Source organism: Grampus griseus, assembly GCF_964374135.1.
Source record: "Grampus griseus genome assembly, chromosome: 11".
Taxonomy (NCBI): domain Eukaryota; kingdom Metazoa; phylum Chordata; class Mammalia; order Artiodactyla; family Delphinidae; genus Grampus; species Grampus griseus.
The window spans coordinates 55030236-55047251 of NC_139005.1; the positions used below are offsets into that span (position 1 = coordinate 55030236).

A 17016-nucleotide genomic window follows, 5' to 3' on the forward strand; every position below is an offset into this window, starting at 1 on the left:
TCAGTGTAAATAGAGACAAAGTTTCCTCCTTCAAAATATTTGGCTAAATTAACAATGTTGCAGATGAAAAATATTTGATATGATTAAAATGTTCATACTGTTAAGTGAAAAAGCGTTTATAAAACAGTGTTATAGTCTGATCCCACTTGTTCCAGTTATCTATTGCTACATAACAAGCCACCCCAAAATGTAGTGGCATAAAACTGAAACAGAAAGGAAGGGGGCAGGGCACATTAAAAGAATGCCTAACCACTGAGGACAAGACATAAACTGGTTAGAACCAACTAGGTCCAAGATGGCAGAAGATTCAACTTCCAGTAGACCTCCAGTCTCATTATACACTCATTGTAATTGTAATACATTAGCATCTAAATGACACACCCACAGATGCCATGACAGTTTCCAGGCCTACCATAAAAGGCCAAAAAGTGGGCCGTGGCCCAGTTCCTGAAAATCCCCGTCCCTTCCCCAAAATAGTTGGAATAATCCTCCCACTTGTTAGCCTATGAAATTACTCAGTCATAAACCAACCACCCCATATTTCGGGGCTCACTCTCGCCTTTTGAGATGGACTGCATTCTGTCTATGGAATGTGTCTCTCTCTAAATAAATCCACTCCTTACCTATCACTTTGTCTCTCACTGAATTCTTTCTGTAACGAGACATAAAGACCCTGAGCTTCATTAAGTCCTGAGACCAGGTGTCGGATTTCAATTAAAAGTGGGTTCAAGGGCTTCCCTGGTGGCGCAGTGGTTGAGAGTCCGCCTGCCGATGCAGGGGACACGAGTTTGTGCCCTGGTCCAGGAGGATCCCACATGCTGCGGAGCGGCTGGGCCCGTGAGTCATGGCCGCTGGGCCTGCGCGTCCGGAGCCTGTGCTCCGCAACGGGAGAGGCCACAACAGTGAGAGGCCCGCATACAGGGAAAAAAAAAAAAAAAAAAAGTGGGTTCAAGTCCCAGTTTGAGTTCTGGCTGGGTTCGACTCCCATCCGAGTTGTGCGGTTTCAGTATGGTGTTTATGCCTACTAGTCGATTGTTTCAAAAGTGAACACCAGTGTACTTTTTAACAAGTGTTCTCTCTTTGCATATGAACTGAACACTAAGCTAATCCTTTGCCCAAAGTTGCTCTTCACTTTTATTGTGTGCCTTAAGGTCAATCACTTCAAGTACATTACATGAATAAAACGCATTGGAATTCACTTGCCAGGGGACACATGGCAAGAACCTGAAACACTGGCTCATACTTTGAATAAACCTGCCTCTGGCACTGACAAAAACCATTAAGACCACATTTCATTTTCCATAAGAGAAAAGTGTTCTTCTGTACAAGAAAATTAGGATATGGGAAAAATGAGAGAGCACTAGGGTGAGACCCAAGTAGTGATTGGAAGAGGAGAAAATTAACATTTCGATGAGTGCTATGTGCAGTGCACATCTGACATCTCGGTTTTTTAAAAATTTTTTGCGGTACGTGGGCCTCTCACTGTTGTGGCCTCTCTCGTTGCAGCACATAGGCTCCGGACACGCAGGCTCAGCAGCCATGGCTCACGGGCCCAGCCACTCCACGGAATGTGGGATCCTCCCGCACCGGGGCACGAACCTGTGTTCCTTGCATCGGTAGACAGACTCTCAACCACTGCGCCAGCAGGGAAGCCCTGACATTTTGTTTTAATCCTCCCAACAACTCTTCGATAAAGGCGTTACCTCTGTTCTACAGATGAGGAATCTGCAGCGCAGGGGTTTCGAGCCTAGATGGAGCCCAAAGCCACGTTTCTTCAAAACCCCACGTCGTCTCAGCAGAAATTAGCTATGAAGAAGCCTTCCTAGAATGACATTTCCCAGGATTAGAGTGGAATGTAAATGCCTAAGGCAAAACTTCGACTGATTCCTTCAGGGCCAGAACATTCTTTTTGCCTATCCTGCACTTTGCAATAGAGGGCAATACCAACATCTTTTATGCTTTTTTAAGACAGGTGATCCTTTTCTCCTTAATAGGGAAAAATACCAAGTAAAGAACAAATAGCTATTATGGAAAACAATTTCAAAAACTGTAGGGGGTTTACACTACAGTTCAAACAAGGTGAGTACAGTAAGAGAGAGACAGGGACCCCCGAGGTGTAGCGCAGAGACTGCACGTCAGAATTCCAGGTCCAGGCTGTTTCTGACAGAGAATACCAGGAAATGACTTCACATTTTTCTAGACTATCAATATACGTCAAGTATCCCAGCAGGATAATCCCGGCGCCTGGACCACGCCCATAAATGCCAGTCAAGCAAAGGGGCGGCCGCACAGCGAGGCGAAACGCTCCTTCCTGCCCCGCCCCCTGCCCCGCCCCGGTCCTGCCCCGCCCCGCCCAGTGACGTCAACCGCCGGCACACCTTTGCGCCTGCGCAGACCGGACAAGCAGCGGCAGGCCGAAGAAGTTGCGCATGCGCCGAATGGGAAGTTGTTCCTTCTCCCCTCCCGCCTCTCGCTTCTTTTTTCTACAGCGACTTAGCGAGGACGTGCTTCCGGGTCAAAGGGTTTGCTTCCGGAGAGCGGGAAGGCTGAAACGCGGTGGTTAAGCTGGGACTGAGTTTGCAAGGTTCTCGGTGGGAGAAGGCTATAGCCATGGACAGGTCAGTTCTGGTGGTGACGGCCGAGCCCGGACACTTGTCCCTCCAGGGTGTTGGAGGAACGAAACAGGTGAAACCCGACTCCCAGAGGAAGCCGACGAGGGCCCGGGTGCTGACCCTAGGACTCCTTTTCCGGGCTGGGGGGACTGCACCTGATGGGAGAAAGGCCGCTTGGGTCGGGAAGGGATACGGCTAATGATAATCTCCTGGTTCCCACGGCGGCTCTGCCATCTACTCACTTTCGCGCAACATTTTTCGCTCCTGGGTTGGGCGAGGTAGGAGGTGGCCCGGCATTCGAGATACTGAGTGACCTGCCCTAGACCACAGAGCCAGTCAGTGATGGAACAGGGATCTCAGCCCAGACTTTCTGATTACAGGTTCCAGCACCAGATAGTTATTGTGTTCTTTCTATGACCCTGGCACTATGCCAGACATCTGCGTTAAAGATGAGTTATTCAAGGTTCTTGGTCTCGGGGGAATGTGTAGTGGAGGAGACAGCCGAGCAGTACGGAGTAATAAGTATTTTGTACTGCTCTGTGGGAAAAGAAATGGGGAGCAGTGAAGTCTCCCTGTCATGGGAGGTATCAGGAAGACCTCTCAAAGGAGAATGCTTTCTAGTTGGTGTTTGAATAGTAGCAGTAGCCTACATTGAGTAACTTAAACGCTTTAAATATATTATTAGCTAATTTAATCTTTCTAACAATCCTGTGAGGATAGCTACTGTGATCCTCTTTTTACACCTAACATTGGGGCTAAAAAAGGTTAAGGAACTTGGTCAGTTAGGAAACTAACAAATAGAAGAACCAAGTTGCCAACCTGGATCTGTGTGTCTCTAGACTCCAGGAGGCTGTTTGATGAGTAAGTATTCACCAGGTAGACCAAGGGGGCAAATGTAGGCCTCTGTAAAAGAAGCAACATGTACAAAGGTGTAAGGATACGAAAGCGTAGCCGAATGGTCACATGCAGTGTATGTTTGTATGGAGTGATGTTTTGGCTGAATATAAGGCTGGACTGGTAAGCTGGGGTCAGATTGTAAAAACCATGCTAGGAAATTTGGACTTGATTCTGTAGGCCAGAGATAGCTATCTGAAGATTTTCAAGTGGAGGAAATGCATATTAGATTCTTGTCTTAAGATACAGACCTCTTAATTCACACAATTTATTTTCTAGACTTTGGGCAGAGAATGACAAGGGCATTGTGACTACAGTAGTGCCGAGACAGGAGACACCCTTAGTGTAGTCTGGGGAGAAAAAACTTGAAGGATCATTTCTCTCCAATTTACCAGATTTCTTTTTTACTTAGCCTCCCAAGTCACCAGCTTAAATAGTGGTATCCATGGTTTGAAGTATTTTGGAAACTACAGAAGATCCTTTTAAGAGTTCCTGCAGTTTTAGGGACCTCAATCCAAAGAGGAAAGGTTTACCTTCATGAAGCAGTTATCTAAAACAGTGTTATAATATAGATTTAGATTCCACGTGTTAAAATAATTCCATAAGAGAAAATAACAAGTAAGTATTAGAAAGTCATAGAAGTCTTTGTGCAGGTAAAATGTGAGCAGGACTTTGAGGGATACGCAGGATTTGGAGCCATAGGGGCATTGGCAACAAAAATATCAAAGACTTGGCTACTGGGATGATCTGCATCTTGACTGACTTAGGATCCTTTGGTCCAATCATGATGATAAAATTTTTTTGCAAATGCTACATTCTCATTTCATTCACATGAGCTTGATTATGCCATTTTAGGAGCGGCTTTGAAGAGATGGCATCTCCTGTGATCCGGGAGGCAGAGGTGACTCGGACTGCACGAAAGCAGAGTGCTCAAAAAAGAGTTTTAAGTATCCTTTGCATTTTAAGCATGATTATAAAAATTGCAACATGTTGGGAATCAGGATTATAGACTTTTCTTTTTATGAGAGATATTAAACACTAGCTATAATAATAAAATGCTGTGGACATTAGTTTTAGGTTTGTTTTTTTTTAAACTTCCCAGATGTGTTATTTTGTAAGTATAATGCTGAAATTCAGTGAGATTCATGTTTCCCTGAAAATAAGGATGTTCCATTTTACTGCTAACCATCATACGGTGGTTAGCTTCTGCTGAGATTAGATTTTTTTTATTATTTGAAATCTGACTAACAACTTTTAGTTCAATGTGTAGTAACCTAAGACTGATAACTGAGAATTTAAAGGCGAGAGGGAATTATTTACTCTTTGCATAGAAAATGTGGTAGCCATAAGATACTTTGCCCTTGAAAAATGTATTCACATATTTTGTATAGTGTAAATATGGTTCATTCTATCTTTGATGGTGTCTTTTCTACATGAAAAACTTTTCTTAACTTTTCCTGTAGTTCAGGCATCCCAAGATGAAATTTTTGCTAATACTACACCAAGAAACCAGGTTATCCCCCGAACTCCCAGTTCATTTAGACAACCTTGTAAGATTTTTTTTTTTTGCTTTTAAAGCATTTAATAATGATAACAATAATAGCAACTAATACCATAATATATATTATATTTTATAAATTATCTCTAATTAAGAACAAATAATAATGATTGCAGTTACTATTTGTTGAACTCTTACCATGTGTAAGTCACTGTTCTTTACATAAATGCATACTAACTATGACATAGGTATTATCTCTATTTTGCCAAGACTGAATGTGAGACTTAGAGAAGTTGATTAACCCAGATAACATAGCTAGGTAAGTATGTAAGTAATGGAACCAAAATTCGAACCATAATCTGCTTACTCCAGGGCCCATGTCCTCTATACTATAGTATGCTTTATAAAATTAGAATTTGGCAAATTCATGGACTCATTCGTGTCCCTTTTTTTATGCTCAGTTGTGCTATAATGAAAGCATCTCTGTTTGCAGTAAAGTTTTTCTTGGTGGGCTCGGTAGTACCAAAAATTCATGTTTAGAAAAATAAGTTGAATCTTCATATGATGGAAATGTTAATATTGAAAGTATTTATTTGGTTAGAATCTAAATAATTGAAAAGTGAAAATTATACTTTATTGTTTGTTTGCTTGTTTTCTTCCATGATCAAGGCTCACGCATTTCGAATTCTTTTTACTAACCTCTTCCTAGTAGTTACTCCAACAAACCGAAGCTTACTAAGGCAGCCAGATGTTTTCTGCATTCTTGGAACTGGAGGGAGGTCTCCTCGGCTTACACAGTCTTCAGGGTTCTTGGGAAATCTGTCTATGGTATGTAGAAAGATGGAGCTGAAATTTTCTTCCTTTTTATTAACGTAAGATATTTAGCTTAAAAGCTTTTAATGAGAATTGAAGTCTTATTTGTCATAAAGTAATTCGGTTATGTTAATTGAAATCAGGTTTTGATTAGAAAGACTTTCAGAAAACTGAGACCCTTAAGCATACTCATGTCATAGGTGGAAGCTGTGGCACCAGCGGCAGTTAGTTGCCTACAAAATGTGTTAATCTGACAGTTTGCTGATCAGAATAAATCAATTCCGATTGGTTGCTATTGGTATAAAAGCTGAGCCCAAGAAGCATAGAAGAGAAGGAAGCCAGGAGTAATCAATGAAGACTGTCATAAGGAAGGAGGACAAAGCATTAAAGGAAAGACGAGAAAATTTTGGGAGAAGTAGATGAGACACTCTTTATAAATCACTATGGTACAATATTTATAATAGCAAAAGAAATGTCTTATAAACTGTGATACAGAATGACTTGACCTAGGTGCTTAAAATACCCTATAGAAAAAGAAAGAATTGTGTCTAACTGAGAAGAAGAAAATGGAAGACTTTTGTTGGAGTAGTAGACTATTATGGCCCATTTAGTTCCAAAAACAAGATAAAAATGGCTCTTTATTTGGCTCTGTGCTTATTAAAAAGAGGTTTTGCATGTTAAACCTCTCCTTGTCTTAGAAGGTTAAATCCATCTTAGCAATGTTTATTACAGTCTTATGAATTTTTAGAGTGTTAATATCTAACAGTGATCTAGTCATTGAACAGTTTTACTTTGCTTATGAAACTGGTTTATTTTGACAATGTTTATTCTTATTCCTCTTAAAAACATGAGTGAATTGACTGCTTCTGTGTTTAAGCAAAAGAAAATGAGTTTTATTATTTACTGCTTCAGAACTGCAAGATTAATAGTAAAATTGTTACTCTTTTAAAGGCCAGGATAGAGTAAATATGTATTGATTATTACAAAATGTTTGGAAATTACTTTGTAGTCAAAGATATTGTCTTGATTTGTTTTGCCTATTTTATTTTATTTTTGAATATTTATTTATTTTCCTTATTGTTTTGGCTGTTTTGGGTCTTAATTGGGGCACACGGGATTTTTGTTGAGGCATGCAGGATCTTTTCGTTACGGCGCGTGGTCTCTTTGTTACAGCGTGCGGGTTTTCTCTCTCTAGGTGTGGCACACTGGTTTTCTCTCTCTAGTTGTGGTGCGTGGGCTCCAGGGTGCGTGGGCTCTGTAGTTGTGGCGTGCGGGCTGCCTAGTTGAGGTGCGAGAGCTCAGTAGTTGTGGTGCATGGGCTTAGTTGCCCTGTGGCATGTGGGATCTTAGCTCCCTGACCAGGGATTAAACCCACATCCCCTGCATTGGAAGGCAGATTCTTTACCACTGGACCACCAGGGAAGTCCCTGTTTTGCCAATTTTAATATCAGCTGTGAGAAGTGGTCTTAGATAGCCCTGAAGGAAGTACAGTTATTTGCTATGTTGATTTTACCATGTGTCTACCTGCCAAGATTTGGTTATGGACCAAAGTATTTTTCTGAATGCAGGATATCACTGCTGTGTAAGATTTTCAGTTTGATCTTTATAATAATGATGATTAGTATCCAGAAGGGAGTAAACTATCAATCAGTCTTCAGTAGCTGCAGCTAAGCTCTCCTCAGCCCATAGTTACTACCTCACTAATATATAGGGCCTCAGCACCCATCTTTAGCATTTTTCCTTGGGGAGACTGATTTAAAGGTACATTTTTATTGTTGCTCATGCCTAGATTTTAAGTAAATTTAAAAAAGCTTTTTATTACTATTTTTTAATATGTCCAAGAATACAATAGTAGAGTAAGCCTCCATGTATTTATTGCCCACCTTCAACAGTTATCAGCATACGGCTGACCTTGTTTCATCTATACCCACAAGCCTTTCTCCCACATTATAGTTCCCAGATTTCATACCGTTTTATCCATAAATACTTCAGTAGGTATCTCTGAAACATAAGGATGCTTTCTTTAACGTAAGTACAATATTGTTAACACATCTAACCCCTCCCTACACACACACAGAGTAATTCCTTTATGATTTCAAATAGCCATTTTATGTGTACTTTTTCCATTACAATACGTATTTCATTAAGTGTTCATACTTCTTCAGTTGTGTCAATTTTTTTTTTTTTTTTACGGTACGCGGGCCTCTCACAATTGTGGCCTCTCCTATTGCGGAGCGCAGGCTCCAGACGTGCAGGCTCAGCGGCCACGGCTCCTGGGCCCAGCCGCTCCGTGGCATGTGGGATCCTCCCCGGACCGGGGCACGAACCCGTGTCCCCTGCAACAGCAGGCAGACTCTCAACCACTGCGCCACCAGGGAAGCCCAGTTGTCGGTTTGCTCAAATCAGAATCCAAACAAGCTCAACACATTGCATTTGCTTGGTATGTCTCTTAAGTATTTTAATCTATAAGTTCCTCCATCATTCTTTTTTTCTTTACCATTTATTTGTTGTAGAAACTGGATCATTCATCCTGTACTATTTCCCAAAATTAAAAAAATTGATTTGAACTAGTCCTAGAGCAATAGAACTAAAGCTGGTATTAGTTTACTTATTAATATCAGCTTAAATATTACAAAATGGAATCTTTATTGGCTTTTTTTTTTAAAGTATGGAGTAGTACAAAGAAGAAAACTAAAAAGCTGGGACTGGGACTTCCCTGGTGGCGTAGTGGTTAAGAATCTGCCCGCCAATACAGGGGACATGGGTTTGATCCCTGGTTCCAGAAGATCCCACATGCTGTGGAGCAACTAAGTCCGTGCACCACAACTACTGAGCATGTGCTCTAGAGCCCAAACGACTGAGCCCGCGAGCCACAACTACTGAGCCCGCATGCCACAACTACTGAAGGCCGTACGCCTAGAGTCTGTGCTCTGCAACAAGAGAAGCCACCACAATGAGAAGCCCGCGCACCGCAACGAAGAGTAGCCCCCGCTCACCGCAACTACAGAAAGCCTGTGTGCAGCAAGGAAGACCCAGCGCAGCCAAAAATAAATAAATAAATAAATTTTAAAAAGAAGGAATATACTGCCTTTTTAAAAAAAAAAAACGCACCAGGACTTCCTTGGCGGTCCAGTGGTAAAGACTCCAAGCTCCCAGCGCAGGGGGTGCAGGTTCAATCCCTGGTTGGGGAACTAAGATCCCACATGCCTCATGGCATGACCAAAAAAAAAAAGCCATGATTTCCTTAATAAAATGGCCCCATGGCTGTCTTTTAAAAGTGAAAAACACATACCTATGGTCTTTAAAAGGTTTTAATAGTATTGAAGTCTTCATTCACTGAGCAGCAATAACCACATTACTTTTCTGTATCTTCCTTTTATTTTTTCAGGTAACTAATCTGGATGACAGTAATTGGGCCGCTGCATTCTCATCACAGCGTGCAGGGCTGTTCACAAACACAGAGCCCCACAGTGTAACAGAGGATGTAACTCTCAGTGCTGTTATGTTACGGGAGGACGATCCTGGAGAAGCTGGTAAAACTTCGTTTGTAACACAGTAGCTTGTCGTTTTACTAAGATCAAGGAAATTATCTCCTATTCCTGAACATCATTAAAAAATATTTTTGGGGGCTTCCCTGGTGGCGCGGTGGTTGCGAGTCCGCCTGCCAATGCAGGGGACACGGGTTCGTTCCCCGTCCGGGAAGATCCCATATGCCGTGGAGTGGCTGGGCCCGTGAGCCATGGCTGCTGAGCCTGCACGTCCGGAGCCTGTGCTCCGCAACGGGAGAAGCCGCGGCAGTGAGAGGCCCGCGTACCGCAAAAAAAAAAAAATTTTTTTTGTTAAGCCAACGAGTTATGGTAATGGCTACGACATTTGATGTAGCTCTAGGAGGTTGAGAACCTCACGTTAGTTCTCAGTTGGAGCGGCATTTTGCCGTTTAATCTTTCAGTATAAGTAGTAGCCTGTTAGGTTATTAGACTAGTCTCTAATATTTTTATTTCCATATTTGTGCTGTTGAAAGAGCTTCTCTTTTTCTTTTGGTTTAATTTTTATCTGACATTGTTGACGTGTTTTATTTGGCCTGGATGCTAGTGTTGTTTCTTCAAACAGTACCGTGACTATTCTAACTTTACGTTGGTTATCACCATTCCCTTTTGGAAAAAAATCTGCTTTTAGTGTCTCTGTACCTGCACATTATGACATAGGTTCTTCTTCATTTTATTATTATAAGCTAACATATATGAGTGCTAGTCAGTATGCTTACCACTGTATGAACACTAACTCCTTTCATGGTCCATTAAATAGATACAGTAACTGTTTCCATTTTCAGGGAAAGGAAACTGCTGCTTAAAAGGATTAAGTGACCTGTTTGAGCTCACCTGGCTAGGAAGTGATGGCACCAGGATTTGAAACTAAGCAGTTTGATTCCAGAGCCCCCTCTCTCTCTCTCTTTTTTCCCGAATAAATTTATTTATTTATTTATTTATTTATGGCTGTGTTGGGTCTTGGTTGTTGCGCACAGGTTTCTCTGGTCGCGTCGAGCAGGGGCTACTCTTCGTTGCAGTGCGCGGGCTTCTCATTGCGGTAGCTTCTCTTGTCGCGGAGCACGGGCTCGAGGCGTGCAGGCTTCAGTAGTTGCAGCACGCGGGCTCAGTAGTTGTGGCTTGTGGGCTCTAGAGCGCAGGCTCAGTCGTTGTGGCGCACGGGCTTAGTTGCTCTGCAGCATGTGGGATCTTCCGGACCAGGGCTCGAACCTGTGTCCCCTGCATTGGCAGGCGGATTCTTAACCACTGCGTCACCAGGGAAGTCCCACAGCCCTTCTCTTAACTCTCTGGTGACCACTGCTTCTTTGTAGTATTTGCCAGTTATAAGTACTCAAATATTGAGTGACTCAAAAGTACTTTGTGCTTAATCTATAAAATATTTCATTTTTAGTGTGAACCATGGCTGAGGCCTTAAATATTATACAGTATTGTAGTAGAGTGTATGTATTTTCCCTGAGTAAAACATGTCATTTTAGTATCTATTGTAACTTTCTCAGCTACTTTGTTATGGTGTACTTAAAATATAATTCAGATGTTTCAAAATCTGGCTCATGGTTTTGTAGTAATGGTCAACAGACTACTGAATAATACATTTTGGAATCTTTAAAGACTTGTAGGTAACAAAAGACAAAATAACTTGGACTACATCAAAATATGTGTCAAAAGAACAATCAATAGAGTGAAAAGGCAGCCCACAGAGTGGGAGAATATATTTGCAAATCATATATCTCATAAGAGATTAATATTCAGTATGTAGAAAGAACTCCTACAACTCAACAATAACAGAAAACAAACAACTCAGTTGAAAAATGGACAGAGGACTTGAATAGACATTTCTCCAAAGAAGATATAAAACTAGCCAATAGGGCTTCCCTGGTGGCACAGTGGTTACGAATCTACCTGCCAAGGCAGAGGACATGGGTTCGAGCCCTGGTTGGGGAAGATCCCACATGCTGCGGACCAACTAAGCCCATGTGCCACAACAACTGAGCCTGCACTCTAGAGCCCACAAGCCACAACTGCTGAGCCTGCGTGCCACAACTACGGAAGCCCGCGCGCCTGGAGCCCGTGCTCCGCAACAAGAGAAGCCACCACAATGAGAAACCCGTGCATTGCAAGGAAGAGCAGCCCCCACTCGCCACAGCTAGAGAAAGCCCGCGTGCAACAAGGAAGACCCAACACAGCCAAAAATAAATTAAAAAAAAAACCTAGCCAATAAGCACATGAAAATTTGCTCAACATCTGTAATGTTGCATTATTAAGTAATAATTTGCGTTAAGGAAATGCAAATCAAAACCACGAGACACCACCTGAATGCATTAGGATGGCTACTGTCAAAAAACCCCACAAAAACAGAAAAACCCCAAACAAACAGAAAATAACAAACGTTGTCAAGGATGTGGAGAAATTGGAGCTCTTGTACATTGTTGGTGGGAATGTAAAATGGTAAACAGTGGTGCTTCCTTAAAAAATTAAAAATAGAGTTACCATATGATTTAGCAATTCTGCCTCTTGGGTATATACCTAAATTCTGCCTTTTGGGTATATACCCAAAAGAAGTGAAAACAGGATTTTAAAGAGATTTGTGTTCCCTTATTTGTAGCCCCATTATTCATAATGGCTAAAAGGTAGAAGCAACCCAAATGTCCATTGATGGATGAAGGATAAATAAAATGTGGTATATACTTACAGTGGCATATAATTCAGACACATGCTACAACGTGAATGTACTTTGAGGACATTATGCTAAATGAAATAAACCAGTGGCATAGGGACAAATACTGTATGATTCCACATATGTGAGGCACCTAGAGTAGTCAAACTCATAGACATAGAAAGTAGAATAATGGTTGCCAAGGTCTAGGGAAAGGGGAGAATGGGGAGTTACAGTTTTAGGATTTTTTTTTCTTTTTTTTTTTTGAGGTGTAATTGACATAACATTCTGTAAGTTTAAGGTATACAACATATTGCTTTGATACACTTGCATATTATTAGTGTTAGCTGATACCTCCATTGTACTTTCACATCACATAATCATAATTTCTGTGGTGAGAACATTTAAGATCTAGTCTCCTAGCAACTTTCAACTAATACAGGTTTATTGATTATAGTCAGTGCTGTGCATTAGATTTCCAGAATTTACTCATCTTCTAACTGCAAATTTGTACCCTTTAACCAACGTCTCTCAATTCCCCCACTCTCTAGTCCCTGGAAACCACCATTCCACTCTCTGTTTCTATGAGTTTGGCTTTTTTAGATTTCCTCATGAGTGATATAGTACAGTATTTGTCTCTCTCTGTCAGATTTATCTTACTTAATGCCTTCAGGGTCTATCCAGGGTCTGTCCTGTCACAAATAGCAGGATCACTTTCTTTTTCATGGCTGAATAATATTCTGTTGTGTATATATACCACTTCTTTATCCATTTATCCGGTGATGGACACTTAGGGTTTTTCCCTGTCTTGGCTGTTATGAATAATGCTGCAGTAAGTGTGGAAGTACAGATACCTTTTTGAAAGCCTGTTTTCATTTCCTTTGAATATATACCCGGAAGTGGTATTGCTGGATCATATGGTAGTTCTATTTTTAATTTTTTGAGGAACCTCCATACTGTTTTCCATAGTGGCTGAACCAGTTTACATTCTCATCAATAGTGCACAAAGGTTCCCTTTTCTCCACATCTTCACCAACACTTGTTATTTCTTGTGTTATTGATGATAGCCATTCTAACAGACGTGAGGTGATATCTCATTGTAGTTTTGATTTGTATTTCTCTGATGATTAGCGATGTTGAGCATCTTTTCAGGTACCTGTTGGCCATTTGTATGTCTTTTGAGGAATGTCTGTTCAGTTCCTCTGCCTATTTTTTTTTGCTGTACGCGGGCCTCTCACTGTCGTGGCCTCTCCCGTTGCAGAGCACAGGCCCCGGACGCACAGGCTGAGCCGCCATGGCTCACAGGCCCAGCCGCTCCGCGGCATGTGGGATCTTCCTGGACCGGGGCACGAACCCGTGTCCCCTGCATCGGCAGACGGACTCTCAACCACTGCACCACCAGGGAAGCCCCTCCTCTGCCTATTTTTAAATCGGATTGTTTGTTTTTGAATTTTATGAATTCTTTATATATTTTGGAGATTAACTTCTTATCAGGTATATAGTTTGCACATATTTTCTCTCATTCCATAGGTTGCCATTTCATTTTGTTGATTGTTTGTTTAGTTGTATAGAGCCTTTTAGTTTGATATAGTCCCACTTGTTGATTTTTTGCTTTCATTGCTTGTGCTTTTGGTATCTTATCCAAAAAGTATTGCCAAGACCAGTGTCAAGGAACTTTTTCCCTACTTTTTTTTTCTAGGAATTTTACAGTTTCAGGTCTTATTTAAGTTTTTAATTCATTTCAAGTTCATTTTTATGAGTGGTGTAAGATAGGGGTCTGAGTTTGTTTTTCTGCATGCGATTATCCAGTTTTTCCAGCACCATTTATTAAAGAAACTATCCTTTCCCCATTCAGTATTCTTGGCTCCCTTGTCAAATATTAATTCACCATATATGTAGGAGTTTATTTCTGGACTCTCCATTCTTTTCCATTGGTTTATGTGTCTATTTTAATGCCAGTACTGTTTTGAATGCTATAGCTTTGTAGTGTAGTTTGAAATCAGGAAGTGTGATGCCTCCTGCTTAGTTTTTTTTCAGGATTGCCTTGGCTATCCTGAGTTTAGTTTTGCAAAATGCAGAGTTCTGTGCTCCCATGGTGGTGATGGTAGCACAGCACTGTGTATGTACTTACTGCTACTGAACTGTACGCTTAAAAATGGTTAAAATGGTAAATTTTGTTATGTATATTTTACCACAATTATATATTTTTAAAAATATAGCAGTTTAAAAAAAGGATTTGTAGCTATGTTTTTAAGTTTTTAAAACAAACAGAATTACCTAGAAGTATGTCATTTAACTCTTTCTGTTCCTTTTCTTTTTAATGTGTTCTAGCATCCATGAGTATGTTTTCTGATTTCCTGCAGTCTTTTTTGAAGCACTCTTCAACTACAGTTTTTGACCTTGTGGAAGAGTATGAAAACATTTGTAGTAGTCAGGTAAGTTAATTTCACTGCATTGCTGGTCAGACTTCAGTACTCTTTAAGTTTTTTTTGAACAGCATCAACTTGTGAATTTCTATACTATATTTAAGGAGGATGTCTTGGGGTGTAGTGACAAGTGTGGCATGGTTAGAAGGTTGGCCAGAGCAGCTCTGCTTTTTACATGTTGAGAGTCCATATAATATTTCTTTTAAGGACAAAAGGCTTCTGCATCTTTGAAAAAGGAAAACCCAAAATATACAAAGAACTTAAAACTCTACAGTAAGAAAATGAACAATCTAACTGAGAAATGGACAAAACATGTAAACAGACACATCACCAGAGAAGATCTATAGATGGCAAATAAGTATGGGAAAAGATGCTTAACATCATATGTCAACACAACATTATAAATCAACTATACTCCAATATAAAATAAAAATTTAAAAAAACCACATCATATATCATTAGGAAATAGCAAATTAAAACAACAAGATGCCACTATACACCTGTTAGAATGAACAAAATCCAAAACACTAACAAAACCAAATGCTGGCAAGGGTGTAGAACAAGAATTCTCATTCATTGCTGGTGGGAATGGAAAATGATACAGCCACTTTGGAAGACAGTGTCTCAGTTTCTTACAAAACTAAACATACTCTTACCATGTAACCTAACATTCATACTCTTTGGTATTTACCCAAAAGAGTTTAAAATATATGTCCACACAAAAGCCTGCACATAGATGTTTATAGCAGCTTTATTCATAATAGCCTAAATATGGAAGCAGTCAAGATGTCCTTCAGTAAGTGAATGGGTAAATCAACTGTGGTTCATCCAGACAGTGGAATATTATACAGCCCTTAAAAGTAATGGGCTATCAAGCCATAAAGAGATGAGGATTATCCCGAAATGCATATCACTAAGTGAAAGAAGCCAATATGCAAAGGCTACATATGGTGTGATTGCAACTAGACGATATTCTGGAAAAGGGAAAACTTAAAGAGAATAAAAAGATCAGCAGTTGCCAGGGTTCAAAGGGCGGTAAGGATAGAAAGTGGAGCACAGTGGTTTTTTATTGGAGTGATATTATTCTGTGTGATATTATTATGAGGGATACATGTCATTATACATTTGTCAAAACCCATAGAATGTACAACACCAAGAGTGAACCCTTGTGTAAACTATGGACTTTCAGTAGTAATGACATGTCAATGTAGCTTCAGTGACTGTAACAAACGTACCACTCTGGTACTGGATATTGATAGTGGGGGGTTAGGTTGTGTGTATTTGGGGGCAGAAAGTAATGGGAACTCGCTGTACTTCCTACTCAGTTTTGCTGTGAACCTAAAACTGCTTAAAAAATTAAGTCTCTTCTAAAGGAAAGGAAAGGACTTCAAGAAACTATTGCATTCAAGAATAATTGAAATAATAGTAATAGCCAATATTTTTTGAGCATTTAATATTAGTTCAATAATCAGTTTATGAATTGTTCCATTATAAAAGCAGTAGCTTCATTAAATAACAAAAACAATAATAATCACCTAGTGAATCACTGGAGTTAGGATTCCAATAGAGAATTTATTAAAGGAATGAGAAATACAGATAATACTTTTATTAAACACTGGCCTTAAGACAGAAGTAACATTATTTTGTGAATACTTTTTAAAGGGTGGGGAAACCTGTTGTTTTGGTAGTGATTCTTCATTTTCTGAATGAGACCAATCCTGTTTCTTAATTGCCCTTGATAAGGAGGTAATATTCATAACCTTTGAGAAAGGTTTCTTTTACCTTGGGTCCTTAAACCTCCTATTAAATAATTTGGTGTGTGTTTCTGTGAAGAACATCCATATCTTTCATTAGACTTCTGCAAAAAGTCCTCAAATGGTTAAGAACTACTGTTTTACAGCAAGGAGGGATTTTGGTTAAGGTTTGGTTAGAAATGACAATGTTTTGGTACCAGTCTTAGGAAAATATTTTTCTTGATTTTTTTATATGGTATAAATTTTTCAGATAAAACTTATTTTTAATTTTCATTGCTGCTCTGTTGGTTCATGTTATGATTTTGTTGGGTGTAGGTTAGATTTAGCTTATCTTCTGGGTTGATGTACAAGGAGAAAAACGCACTCATGGCTGTTATTGTTGAATCTGAACTCTAGAGTCTGTTAAACATATATACTCACATAAACACACCTTACTTCAAATTAAGGCCATTTCTAGTGGGAATGTTATATTACACTCAATTTAAAAAAGACAATAGACAGGAAAAATTTATAATATAAATATGTACATATATAAAATATATATAAATAGTTTTAGCACTATGTACTTGAAGAATACAAAGTTGTGACTCAAAATTATAGAAAACCTTATTACATTTGTATTTTTAATTCAGGTGAATATACTGAGTAAAATAGTGAGCCGAGCAACACCTGGACTTCAAAAGTTTTCAAAAACAGCCAGTATGCTCTGGCTTCTTCAACAGGAGATGGTCACATGGAGGCTGCTGGCTTCTTTGTATAGGTAAAGTTGTGTAGGACTTCAAAGAGAAATAAACTGGCAGATTAACTTGGAAGTTAGAGTA

General features: G+C 40.0%; 1 protein-coding gene across 3 annotated transcripts in view; it reads left to right on the top strand.

The window, feature by feature from the left end:
- The first annotated feature begins 2522 nt into the window (after positions 1-2522).
- NUP107 (nucleoporin 107) overlaps positions 2523-17016 on the top strand; it is a 44305-nt gene continuing 29811 nt past the window's right edge. Inside the window, exons 1-7 of one of the 3 annotated variants that reach the window (XM_082666566.1) lie at positions 2523-2618; positions 4362-4453; positions 4970-5056; positions 5714-5832; positions 9206-9350; positions 14347-14450; positions 16828-16955. In XM_082666566.1, coding sequence (XP_082522692.1) covers positions 2611-2618; positions 4362-4453; positions 4970-5056; positions 5714-5832; positions 9206-9350; positions 14347-14450; positions 16828-16955 — 683 coding nt within the window. In that variant the 5' untranslated portion in view covers positions 2523-2610. Of the gene's footprint in view, positions 2619-4361; positions 4454-4969; positions 5057-5252; positions 5324-5713; positions 5833-9205; positions 9351-14346; positions 14451-16827; positions 16956-17016 lie in introns of those variants that run through there. The other 2 variants (XM_082666567.1, XM_082666568.1) reach the window with 2 other exon arrangements.